The 14,080-nt window shown below is 35.1% G+C and overlaps 1 protein-coding gene across 1 annotated transcript in view; it reads left to right on the top strand.

Moving 5' to 3' along the window:
• Positions 1–14,080, top strand: part of PKHD1L1 (PKHD1 like 1) — a 167,869-nt gene that overhangs the window by 30,559 nt on the left and 123,230 nt on the right. The window contains 8 exon segments of the mRNA XM_010363096.2: positions 1,804–1,893; positions 3,431–3,699; positions 4,839–4,930; positions 8,213–8,372; positions 8,654–8,789; positions 10,316–10,459; positions 12,054–12,211; positions 13,705–13,818. Coding sequence (XP_010361398.2) covers positions 1,804–1,893; positions 3,431–3,699; positions 4,839–4,930; positions 8,213–8,372; positions 8,654–8,789; positions 10,316–10,459; positions 12,054–12,211; positions 13,705–13,818 — 1,163 coding nt within the window.

A 14,080-nucleotide genomic window follows, 5' to 3' on the forward strand; every position in this document is an offset into this window, starting at 1 on the left:
ATTTACAAATGCATGTAGGACTTGGTTTTGTGATTATGCTTCACTTTTATGTGTCCTGTCCAGATCTGTTCAGAGGTAGGCAGCTATGCAGCTCAAAAGGAGTGAATGTGATCTTGGGAATCTTCCCATTCAGCCATAATGACATCACTTTTATTGCTAGTCAGGGGACAGGATGCCTGCCCATGGAACAAGGCATATGCATTTCTATAGTCCTCTTGCTCAAGTACTTTCTACCTTTTATGGAATCTGCCTGCAAGCCAGCCAAAATGTGATTTCAGAAAAAAGAGAAATGGATATTAAGCAACCGCACGTAATATTTATACAGTCTTCTTTCGTGTCTGCATGAATCCTTGCTGGTCATTGGCATACATACTAAAACCTGGGCCATAAATATTTAAATTCATATATGTATTAATCTGACCAGATTTTATGTTTTAAACATTAAAACTCAGGCCATAATGCACTTTCAATTTATATAATATGTTTTATAATCTGATCTTATGTTTATTTTGCATACGACTATGATGCTGTTGATATGAAAAGAGAACATATTAGTTTTCTACCATCTTTCATTACCATTAATATGGCAACCAGATTCCAGATTTTGAATCCTCAATAATCTATTGAAAATGTGATGTTTATGTGTCTTTCCTTTGCTTCCAATAAAATGGGTGATTGGTTTGATATACTGTTCCTATTTACTGTGTTCTGGTTCAAATTTCTTGCATCCATAAAACATTCAAAATAATGAAAGGGGCTGGGTGCAGTGGCTCATGCCTGTAATACCAGCAGTTTGGCAGGCTGAGGCAGGAAGATTACTTGAGCCCAGGAGTTTGATACCTGACTAGGCAACGCAGGGTGGCCTGTCTTTACGGAAAAAAAAAAAAAAAAAGACTGGCATAGTGGCGCATGCCTGTAGTTACAGCTACTTGAGAGGCTGAGATGGGAGGACTGCTTGAGCCCAGGAGGTGGAGGCTACACTGAGCTATGATCATGAAACTGATATTTCCACTTGGGTGGCAGAGTAAGACCCTGCCTCAAAAAACACACAAACAAATAAAATGGTGAAAAGTAGTGTCAAAATTTAAATTTTCCAGGCTATCAAACAAAACTTGGCAAAAATATCTCTCTCCATTTCCGTTGTCCTCACATTTCATGGGCTGCAATTGCCATTTCAGTGAATACTTTCTGAGGCTGACCATATGTGAGGCATTGTGAGGAACACGTGGAGGTTTAAAACATAGACTCTTCTCGCAAGTCTAATTGTGCTGATGTAAAAGTTATAATAGCTATCTTTTAAGCTTTTTTCCTGTTTTGGTTTCAGTTTATCTGTGAAAATGCCATTTAACAGTTACTACCCCCCTTTTTTTTCATTTGAAGAACTTGGACTAAACCAGCATTTTTCCTACTCAAGAGGTCTGGGGTCATCTACCTTTGCAAATTCTGAATGACACGGGTTTATTCAGCAGCTTATCTCCAAGGAACAAAATATAAGTTTTTACTTTGGATTTGGAAGTGATACCTTGTGCAAAGACATAGTATTGTCAAATTTTTTATCTCAGAAATTACGAAATTTTCTATCTCAGGCTTATGATGTTCCACCAGAAAAAATGTTGCTTTGTGGAAGTATGACAATTATTGCATGAAAAGCTTTAATAGAGAATATGTAAAAGAAATAAAGAGCCCCAATTTGCCTCTTGTTTATGCAACTTTGTTTTAATTGCAAAAGTGCTTAAAGATACACTGATGTGATTGCATTCTGAAGTTTCAGTAGTAATGGTTTTGTATCTTGCTTCTCTATAGGTGAACCTTGTGATGCTTTGAATGTCACGGAAAATAGTATATGTTGCAAAACACCCCCCAAACCTCATATTTTCAAAGCTGTATATCCAGGTAAGTTACCATCAGGGAAAATGGCCATTTCTATATTTACATAAAAATAATATATTAGTAAAAATATTATTTAAACCTTTTAGAGTTCAGAATTTGTAGTAAGAATTGTAAGAAATTTCCTCCAAGTTTTAAAATTTACATTTTCTGGATTAGAAAAAATTTCTATTAAAATAACTGCCACAAAGCTGCACCTATGGAGAAAAACCCAGCCTAAATTATCAAGACACCCTACTGAAAACAGCACATCTCTACTGACAGAGCTTAATTATGCTTTTATTTCTAATTAAACTATGATAACTAAAACTTGGTACAGTCTACATAGAAATTTTTTAAATGCTTTTTTCTGATTAAAAAAGATAAATAGGGGAAGTTAAATATTGACTTGTCTAGAAAAACGTGGGAGTGAAAACAGGAGATGAGAGAAATGTTACTCTAAATTCTTTTCAGACTTTCACCTTGTGACCCAGTGAAATTGCTTTCCTATCTACACTAATAACATTGAAATGCTATACACGTGTCTGCGTGGGGTGTGTATCTCATATCTTGCTCGCACAGTGAAAGTTGTCTATAGTAGTGTCATTGTTTCACATTTGAAGCCAATTAAATGGTTTACTAACCTCTTAAATTTCTTTGGTTTGAACATTAGGAAAAAATGAGCAGTTTAAGAAAATAATTTTGATAATTTATAATTGATGACTTTAAAGAAAATTGTATACATCACTAAACACTGCTGCTGTAAAAGTTTGAAGTGCTCAAGCTTGTCTTCAACCAAATTCAGCTGAAGAAGAGTAGCCATTATTTCCCATATACAGACTAGCTTACGGCTGTTAAAGAAAGAAATAAGCCTAATTGTTGTTGCAGTTGAAGGAAAAGAAAAAGAGAGATGGCTCCTTTCTGATTAGGAAAAAATTTAATCACAGGGTTTATTCTGGCAAGTATAGGTATAGTTTATTGAGAGTATCCTGTTTTTGATTCTGTCCAAGAAGAAGAAATCCTAGAGTAGAAGTAATTTAAAAAAAAAAAAAAAAAAAAAAAGTAAAACAAATATTGAGAGAAACCTGAAAGCCAACACTTTCTCTTCTTTGATTAATGGCTTTGTAAGCCATTAATTTACTTTTGTTAGAATCGTCAAGGCAAAGGTTTTGTATTAAAATGCCATGAATCTTGAAGTTTTGCAACATCAGCTATATCATAAGTAAAAATTACCATATATTATCTTACATAAAGCACTTTTTAAATGCCAGATGTTTTACATATGTATTATACATAATCCCTCTAGCAGCTATGCAAATATTATTATTACTCCCATTTTACACATGTGGAAACTGAGGCTCAAATAAGTGAAATAACAGTGAACAAATTGCAGACTGGCCCCTGGCTACAGGTATGTGTAGGGGAATATGTAATTGTTTTGTTTGCACACATGCTAAAAATATGAATTGATATACGGAGTCTATAACTCACACCCAAATAGAAAGCCACTGAGACATTACATTATGATCCTGATGAAAGACTTATTTTATTTCACTACACTTAGGAGGGAGAGGCCTGAAGCTTGAGGTATGGAATAATAGTCGTCCAATACATCTGGAAGAGATACTGGAATACGATGAAAAAACCCCTGGGTACATGGGTGCCAGTTGGGTAGATTCAGCTTCCTATATTTGGCCTTTGGAACAAGACACATTTGTTGCACGCTTTAGTGGATTTTTGGTGGCTCCAGATTCCGATGTTTATAGATTCTACATCAAAGGTGATGACCGTTATGCTATTTATTTTAGCCAGACTGGACTTCCAGAAGATAAGGTAGGGAAACCTCAGAATACTATTTGGTACTATAAAAACACTATGATGATGTTTATATGTATCTTACTTACTTTAAATCAAAACAAATGAATATATTAAAAATGTATGAGAAATGATGTCATGTGGTTTGGCTCTTGGCTATTATCCTGGATATGATACAAGATATAAGATGATAGAAAATCTATAGCCTACAAGAAAATTTCCCATACATGAAAATATTTCATTATTCTACATTTACTTGGTCATGAGATAAAAGTCATTTCTCTATTTTATTTTTTTCATAAATAGAATTATACATTCAATTTTATATGTGGTTTTTCACATGCTAGTATTAAATACTAATTTTATTAAACAATTTATATAATCACTATTTTTAATGACTAAGTAGTGTTATTACATGGATTTACCAAGCTTAGATAACCATCTCCCTACTGATAAGTTTTTATTTACTTCTGGTGTTTTATGACCACAAATAATACTACTCTATTGAACATCTATGTTCATTAAACTTTTCTGTATTTGGGATTATTTTGTTAGGAAAATTTCACAAATATGAAACTACAGATCAAATCAATTTAACATTTTATGACTCGACTTATGTGGCAAGATTGCTTCCCAAACTGGTTGTGTAAGTTTAAATTGCTACCTGTAATTTATGAATTCTAATTTTTATCATAGTTTGTACTCCAAAGATGGTATAATCATTCATAATGGGAAGCCCAAAGTCCTCTCACTCTAGTGTGCAGAACCATTTAGCAATCTTTGGCAATCTAATTTGAATTAAATCTCTCAAAGTTCTCCACAGAGCAAAAGAATATTTTATTTGTCAATAACTGCCTTTCTCCTGGTATGTATCTTCTTAGTTTCCACTGCAGTTCTAGTTATGGAAAAGCTATGATCTGTGTAGCATACTCGGTACAGTACTGTGATGTTATTGAAGGGTAGAAGGAATGAAGTGAGCTTTGATAATTTAAAAAAAGTATAGCATAGTAGATAACAGATCTTAAAAGAAAAATATAAAGTGGTTTTACGTTTTTCTACTTATGAAATTTCTAAGACTGAAATAATAAATGATAAATAAATAAATAAGTAAATGTTGAAAAGGTCTATTAATAAATTCTCCATCTCTCTGGGATTAGGTGAGGATTGCATATCATTCTGCTAATGCCAACAGTTATTTTTCCAGTCCAACACAAAGATCAGAGGATATTCATCTGCAGAAAGGAAAAGAGTAAGGTTTTTTCTTGTCGTTAAATTACTGTGTGATATTTACAAACTTTACGTTTATATTTTTAAATATATATATGTGTATGTATGTGTATATATATATATATTTGAGCCGGAGTCTCCCTCTGTCGCCCAGGCTGGAGTGCAGTGGCCTGATCTCAGCTCACTGCAAGCTCCGCCTCCCGGGTTCATGCCATTCTCCTGCCTCAGCCTCCTGAGTAGCTGGGACCACAGGTGCCCGCCACCGCGCCCGGCTAATTTTTTGTACTTTTAGTAGAGACGGGGTTTTACCGTGTTAGCCAGGATGGTCTCGATCTCCTGACCTTGTGATCCGCCCGCCTTGGCCTCCCAAAGTGCTGGCATTACAGGCGTGAGCCACCGCGCCCGGCCTATATTTTTTAAATATTTTCAATTTATTTTTATTGGTGGAAGTGGATATTAGTTTATTGGCTTAATTTATAATTGGTCATTCGCTACAATTTCATTCAAATGTATTTCTTTATTTTCAAGAATACTGGCATTCAGCTAACCAGGGAAATTTGAAGTCTAGAATAACCCTGTTGCAAACTTACACTTTTGTGAAATTACTTGATCCTGTTCTTAGTTCTTTACTTGGACCTCTCAATCAATCCACCCATCTAATTTCTCTGTTTCTGCAGCTGAGCTCTTCAGTATTGCTCGGGAAAAATCACTAAGCCGCATAGACTGTTGCCACTGTTAATGTGTATTTGTTATTAACTGGTTTATTCCAGGCCCTGAGCCAGGTACTGGAAATTTGAGAATATTAAAATACACTGCCAGAACTGGCAGAGCATATCGCTTAGTGTTGAAAGGTCAAGTCCAAGGAGCCAATGAGTGGGATTATCATCCAAATACCAGATAATCCCATTCAAAAAGCCATTCAGAATTCCTAGGAAACAGGAAGATAAAAGACATGATACATTCAAAATGGAGAAGGTGGTGGAATGGAGTTAACATGAAGAACATCAAAAGATGCATTGAGATCATATTCATCATTTGGATCTGTTAGACTTTACTGTATAACAAAGCACTTCAGACTGTAGCAACTTCAAACAACAAGTGTGTATTATTTTTCACAATTTTGTAGTTGGCTGAGCTGTTCTTTTAGTCCTGACTAGTTTAGTTGGGGATTGGTAACCTAGAATGCCTCGCTCATATGTCTGGAGCCTCAGCAGGCGTGGTTGAGTCTTAGATATCTGGGGCATCCCATTGCACGTGGTCTCTCATCATCCAGGAGACAAGCCCAAGTTTGTCACATTGTGGATGTGATCTCAGCAGTAAAGAGGGGAGTCCTAATGCACACACACTCTGCAATACTCTGTCTGTGTCACATTTGCTAATATCCCATTGCCCAAAGCAAGTGACCAAGCCTAGACTCAAGGATGCAGAAATAGACTTCCCTTCTTGATGGGAGGAATGCTTTTTTCTTTATAAATTTACCTCATCACCCTTTCAGATATTGATGAAGTTATGCTCAGAGGCAGCATCATGAGGATCTTATGGAACTGGACAGGGAGGGTTGGGATCAACGGAACCTGGGAGCAAATTAATGTTCTCACACTGAATGTTCTCATTGAGGTCTTGGTAATACTGACATGGGGAAAAAGTTTTATTCCTTTTTTCCTCCTTCTTCTACTTTCACTTCTTTATATATTAAACATTTTCTTCTATAACCATGAAAACTACTGGGCCAGGTCAGGATAAATGGAGTGCCTGATTAATCCCTACTGCAATTAAGTGTCAGTACATTTTCAGACTTTGTCTTGTTCTTGGAAAATGAGTTCAGTCTACCAGCTTGGCAGGAACACAGAGTTTGAGTGAAAGCAACTCCTAATACATCTGCTGCCTGGTGTCTGTGCTCCTGCAAAACCAGCTTGGAATTTACATACTGTGCTTACAATGATTGCTGTGAAATCTGAAATTGAGGCCACTCTAGCTGGTTTATTGTAAAGTGGTTTTTCAAGCCTTTCCAAAGGTAGCTCATATTGCTAAATCATTCTACTCAAATACCACAAACATAGTTTCCTCTAGTGCATATCTTTTTGGTCACCTTATTCTGTTTGGAATTCTCCCTCAGTTACTAGTATAAAAAAATTTTGAATCCTTAAAATTCCATTAGCATTTGTTATTCATATGGAGAAAGGAATAATATTTATTTTATGAAACTTTTGTGACGATTAAATATAATAATGTCTGCAAAGTGCTTAGTTTATTGTCTAGCACAAAGAAAGTACCTAATTAATAGTTTTGAGCCGTGAGTAAGGATACAAAATTTTAATGGTTCTTCTTTGAATTCTGCTCTTTAGTTAGTGTTGATCATCTCAAGTCAGCAGAACTGATGAGCAGGTTCTTATGGAAGTCAAGAGCCTGATATAATCCCCAAATATCAGTTCCATCAGGTGATGATCCAGCACCCCATCATTCTACACATATGAAACATGATAAATTTCCCTCATTCAGACTCTTTCATGAACTGTGGATACTGATTCTCCCTATATAAGAATGTATGTTGAGTGATGTGAGACAGTTTAGGGAAGCTCCCAGCTGTCCTCTCCAAAGATGTGAGCAATGGTGACATTGTTGGAGATTTAGAGGAGAAGCAGTAGTTTTGCACTCTCCTGTAACAGCTGCTCAGTGAAGGCATCACCTTGGGTACCCAGTAGGACTGAGGGGCAGGAGACATCAAAAATCAGGAATTCAAAATATAAAGTGAAAATCCCATCCAGCTAGTTGGAGGTCCATAGTAAATCTGACCAGTAAAAGTTTCCTGAGGCAATATTTTATTCCCCAAGTTACAAATGGAGCCAAATTTAAGGAACATGAAAGTAGGAACTTTTATTCCTGACAAATATAACCCCTCAGGTATAAAATATATGCTATGCCTAAGCCTGACATTTTCTTGAACACATTAAAATATTTAACCTCTGCATGTTGTCTCTGCTATATGCCAGGGACAGGGTTATTTTTCAGGATCTTGAGTATAGGAACTAGTATTGTCTTCAATAAATATTTATTGACTAAGCTGAATGAATTAGTTGTGAATGAGAACAACTTTCTACTAATGCAGATACCTTACATAATTCATTTTATTTTAGCAAACGGCTATGAAAATTTTAACATGTGAATATTTAAAATATGAGATACTACAATATAAATTATTTAACAGGCAGGCTTTTAAAATAATGTTGATATTTTATTCATTAAAATAATTTCATGTCAAGTGTTGTGGAAAAAAGTTACATTCATTAGTTACTCTATTTTCCAGATATTATATTGAAATCTTGCTGCAGGAGTACACATTAAGTGCATTTGTTGATGTCGGACTGTACCAGTATCAAAATGTTTATACTGAACAACAAACAGGAGATGCAGTGAATGAAGAACAAGTTATCAAATCCCAGTCGACAATCATCCAGGAAGTACAGGTTTGCTATGATTATAGTTCCACTTACAGAAAGTAAATGTCCGAAGGCAGGATCTCAATTTGGTTATTAATTTTACTAGGTAAGATACTGTTTTAGGTGAAAGCAGTCATGGACAATTATTGAATTATGACTTTGAGTATCTGTATTATAAGCCAAAAAGGCTGTTACTTGTCATTTGTAGTAAAATAGAGCAATAAAGTGACATTGAAGAGCTGAGTTATGATGCTTTTAAAGTATATATAATTTTCATATATTAAAAATATTTTTTAATTGGAAAATAGGTTATAACATTAGAAAACTGGGAAACAACTAACGCAATTAATGAAGTTCAGAAGATCAAGGTAACCAGCCCCTGTGTGGAAGCTAATTCGTGTTCACCTTACCAATACAGATTAATCTATAATATGGAAAAAACTGGTAAGTTATAAATAATAAGGGAGATACTGTTTCTGTTCATGCATAGATGTAGCCATAAAGTATTTGCTCCAGTCAAATTATACTGTCTAGAAAATATAGTTTTAATGATAGGCTAGACAAAGAAGCAGAAAAATACATTATGGTAAAAAGCCTTCAGACTGGGATAGAAAGCAACATCCATACAAATAACTTTCTGGCATATACCATCATTTTCTAATAATAATGATAACTATATATCTAAATGCACATGGAATTTATATATCTGTTACTCACAGGTGTAAGTTAAGAAAATGGGAATTGTGAATAGTTGACCCAAATGCCCATCAATGATAGACTGGATAAAGAAAATGTGATACACCATAGAATACTGTGCAGCCATAAAAAGGAACGAGATCATGTCCTTTTCAGGGACATGGATGGAGCTTAAAGCTATTTCCTCAACAAACTAACTCAGGAACAGAAAACCAAACACTGCATGTTCTCACTTATGAATGGGAGCTGAACAATGAGAACACGTGGACACAGGGAGGGGAACGACACACAGTGGGGCCTGTTGGGGGGTGGGGTCGGTGCCGGGAGGGCATTAGGTTAGGGAAAACAGCTAATTCATGCTGGGCTTAATACCTAGGTGATGACAGGTTGATGGGTGCAGCAAATCACCATGACATACGTTTACCTATGTAACAAACCTGCACATCCTGCACATTTACCCCAGAACTTAAAGTAAAAATTAAAATTTTAAAAGGAATTAAATTCATCATTGCACAGAAGTAAACATGTCTTTCATTTAATTTAAACATGTCTTTAAATTAAATGATAGGCCTATGGAACACCAATGTTTATCAGCTAAAAAACAAAAACAACATTGCATTTTTGTTTGTTTGTTTGTTTTTTGAGACGGAGTCTCGCTCTGTCACCCAGGCTGGAGTGCAGTGGCGCCATCTCGGCTCACTGCAAGCTCCGCCTCCCGGGTTCACTCCATTCTCCTGCCTCAGCCTCCTAAGTAGCTGGGACTACAGGCGCCCACCACCACGCCTGGCTAATTTTTTGTATTTTTAGTAGAGACGGGGTTTCACCGAGTTAGCCAGGATAGTCTTGATCTCCTGACCTTGTGATTCGCCCGCCTGGGCCTCCCAAAGTGCTGGGATTACAGGCGTGAGTCACTGCGCCCGGCCGCATTTTTATGTTTTATAACAAATCCTAAAATATTACTTTCGCTACTACTGTTAATTTTTTTAACCAGTGAATGCTGGTGATTGCTTATTCTTTGCCAAATCCAATAATTATTATTGTGGGAATATTAGAACAATAAAATATCAGCCCTGTCCTCAAAGAGATCACAAATTAAATACTCAATATTACTGAACTTGAATCAATTTCAAAATACAATTTTTCTAAGTGATAACTTACATGGTACAGAGTATAGGTGCTTTAAAAATGTAAATACAAGACATCAGTGTTGGCCGTGGTAGCTCAGATTTCAACTTTTCTGTTTGTTTGTTTGTTTGTTTTAATCCAATCCAAAGTCTTCCTACCTGCTGATGCTTCTGAATTCATACTGCAATCAGCCTTGAATGACCTCTGGTCTATAAAACCAGACACAGTTCAAGTAACAAGAACACAGAATCCCCAGAGCAATATCTACACGGTAACATTCATATCAACTAGAGGTAAGCATGTATTTAATTTTGTACTTGTAGGAAACAAATGTATATCCTGTGCCACTCTAAAAGTTCCATAAGATGACAGAGAAAAAGACTTGGTTTAATGTCAGCAGAAATTAAATGGTTATTTTTTTCTATGGTAATTTAAATTTTAGTTGTATTTCAAGGAATGTACAACTCCAATGCATAAGAAATGCACTACACATACTACAAATGCATTTTCCATATAATAGCCTACTTTATAAATTAGTAAAAACAGTGAAAATATTCTTTCTGAAAATAAAATTTAGGCAAATCAATATTGTCCAGGAGACACTCATCTGGTCAAATCTTGCCTAATGAAAGGATTTTGTGGTCAAATTCACATGAGAGACACTGTATACCATGGGTCTTCCTTCAAGACTGGCAGAGCTCGTTGGAATATTAAAATCCCTGAGGAGTCCTGCAGTATTTAAAAAAAAAAAAAAAAAGGAAAAAGAAAAAAGTCAATTCACCTGTGTTTAATGCAAACTTATTTTTTCTCTCCATCTTTTTTTTCAAGTAACAGCTATTAACCTCCTATTAATGTTTTACACAAAACACTTTTGGAAATATTGACATAGACATTCTGCCTTCAAGTCAGACTTCACAACTGACTTGGCTATTTGGTATATATTTAGCTCAGAAAGTGGGTCCCTGAATGTGTGTTTATGTATGTGTGTGTGTTTACTTTTCTTTGGGTAATCATTATTTTTCAATTCATGTAAGTAAAATGTTACTTCAATATTTGTGTCTCATTTTATGAAATTGTTTATTTGATTGTTGAGTGGAGGATAAAGAATTTGATTTTATATGAATTTAAGTTTTAAAAGGTGTACAAAAGTTAGATTGTCAAAATACTTATGAATAAACATATGAATATCCTTTTTGATGTAGTTTTATATACCAGAGAGAAATTATAAGACTTCAGCAGAGACCTTAAGAAATATGGTACCCAAATCCTAACTGGGCAGATTTTAAGACTTTACCCAACTAAAAGGGTCAAAAAGATCAGTGAGATTCCACCTGTAGAGCATCCTTTCAAAGAACAGAGACGTTTGAGGACAGGCCTTATTCCTCTCAAAGTGGCAAAGTCAATGATTATCATACTAAGTGGCATGGTATGAACAAACCTCACAGGTCAGAGATTGTTTCCTGGAATTCATCTTTGTGCCCTATTCATGTCTAAAGAAAACAGCAATATTTCAGCTGAGCATTTGCACTAAAATAATGGTACTAGCACAAAACTAAAAGAATTTTTGGAATATCCTACTGCTCATTGATCTTTATCTCATGGTCCTAATACATCTGTCTGTTTATCTTACAATACTTCCTTTTACATAGAGACAGTGCCTTAAATATATAGCACTTTGTCTGTTTTGCCATTTATGCTATGGATAAATCTGCTCAAATTTAAGGATCTACATCGTCCCCATTCTTCCTTCTTTTGTGATAATGGAGCACCAAATGAAACCAATTTGGCTACATTTGAGTGTCTATTTAATATATATATAAATATATATAGTTTTATATATAGGCATTTTATTAACTTCTACAAATTCTGTTTGGCACTTAATTTCAGGAGATTTTGATCTGCTTGATTATGAAGTAGTTGAAGGGAATAACGTCACACTGGATATTACAGAACAAACCAAAGGAAAACCCAACTTGGAGACATTCACACTGAATTGGGATGGGATTGCTTCTAAGCCACTCACTCCATGGTCATCAGAGGCTGAAGTATGCTGTAGGAATGTTTCTACCACACATTTTCCCTGCACCCTCTCACATCATTCATGGGCCATTTGTAGACAGATGGGAAAGAGATATTACTTGAAAAAAATCACTTCAAATTATTTATCCCCTGATCGACTCACCACAATTTATATACTGTGAACACTTTTATCTGAAAGGAGACTAAGAGTCAACCTAGTGCAGCCACCCCTTTTTCCAGACAAGGCATATCTCAAAGCTTCCAAAACCTTGCCCCGCCTATGTGTAGAAGCTCTGAGTCCCTCTAACCACACCGGCATTGTTCTTCACTCAAAACCCAATTTGTTATCCTGTAAAATCAGAAATTCCTTGAGAGATGTAGTGCAATAAAAGCTTAGTTATAAAGTATTGGTTAGTTTAAATATCCTATTTTTTTTTTAAACAGAACACCATTTAAATGTCAACCTTTTATAAAGAACACTTTAAGGAGGAGTAATACATTCTTCTATTTGGCATGATAAGTTGGAGCCTACCCATAGTGAGGAGAGAAGGGAGGAAATATTCCAAAGACAAGAGAGGGAAAGGGGAGTTCTTAGGTCTGTGCCAACAGGGTCTAATGTATCTCTATAGGGGGCAGCTGTTCAAAAAGAAAGAATGCTTGTGAGTTACAACATTTTGACAACTTATCTGGACAATGAATTTAAGTTAACATTTGTTTACCGATTAAAGAGTATATATTGTCTCAAGCCCTTAATTCTAAGTGACAATTATTTCTGTGCTTTGCTGGAGAAATTGATATGGAAATTATAGGAGACTTGTGAATATGTACTAATTTCTGCACAATCTTCAATAATTTATTATTTTTTAAATAATTATAAATACAAGCTTACAGTATATATATGCATCTAATCTTTTTTTTTTTCTTTTTTTTTTTTTTGAGACGGAATCTTGCTTTGTCACCAGGCTGGAATGCAGTGGTGTGATCTCCACTCACTGCAACCCTCCGCCTCCCAGGTTCAAGTGATTCTCCTGCCTCAGCCTCCTGAGTAGCTGGGACTACAGGCACGCACCACCATGCCCAGCTAATTTTTGTATTTTTAAAAGAGACAGGGTTCCACCATGTTGGCCAGAATCTATTGGAGTGTATCTTTTTTTTTTTTCCAGTTAATTTTGAGTTAGTTGGAAAAATTATTTATTTGGAATCTATCTAATTGGGTACTAATTAATTTAGGTTTGCTTCATTGCTCTCTTTAAAAAGCTACTAAACAAATATGTCTGCCTTATGTAATAACTAAGTATGCTAATATTAGCCAAATCTATGTAACTATTGTTATTCTAGAATAAAAGTTTTGAAAACTCATTGGCCACTAAAATTATCACACTTAAAATTATTCAGAAAGTTAACTCATAATCATGACTACAGTATGGGAATTATGAAAATTCCCATAAATTCCCATAAATTATGAAAATTTCATAAAAATTATGAAAAGAAGTTACTAATGTTTATATTGTTAATTTAGTTTCAGGGAGCAGTGGAAGAAATGGTTAGCACTAAGTGTCCACCACAAATTGCAAATTTTGAAGAAGGATTTGTTGTGAAATACTTCAGAGACTATGAAACTGATTTTAACCTGGTATGAAATATTTAATGAACTGTGAATCTAACCAAATAATTTATATAATGGTTTGAAATTTTATTTCTTTTTTGAAGTAGCATTAATAACTTTGTTATTCACAATCAAGTTGCAAAAATGACTTTGTTATACATTTATTTTAAGGGCTGTTGGTAGGTGCTATTGGTAGTGCCTTCTATGATTCATTTGTCAAAAAATTTTTACTACTCATGAATTTTCTTACTAGAAAGTAGGAAAGCTGAGCAAAGGTAAGATTTGTAGT

Source organism: Rhinopithecus roxellana, chromosome 9, assembly GCF_007565055.1.
Source record: "Rhinopithecus roxellana isolate Shanxi Qingling chromosome 9, ASM756505v1, whole genome shotgun sequence".
In the NCBI taxonomy this organism is placed as follows: domain Eukaryota; kingdom Metazoa; phylum Chordata; class Mammalia; order Primates; family Cercopithecidae; genus Rhinopithecus; species Rhinopithecus roxellana.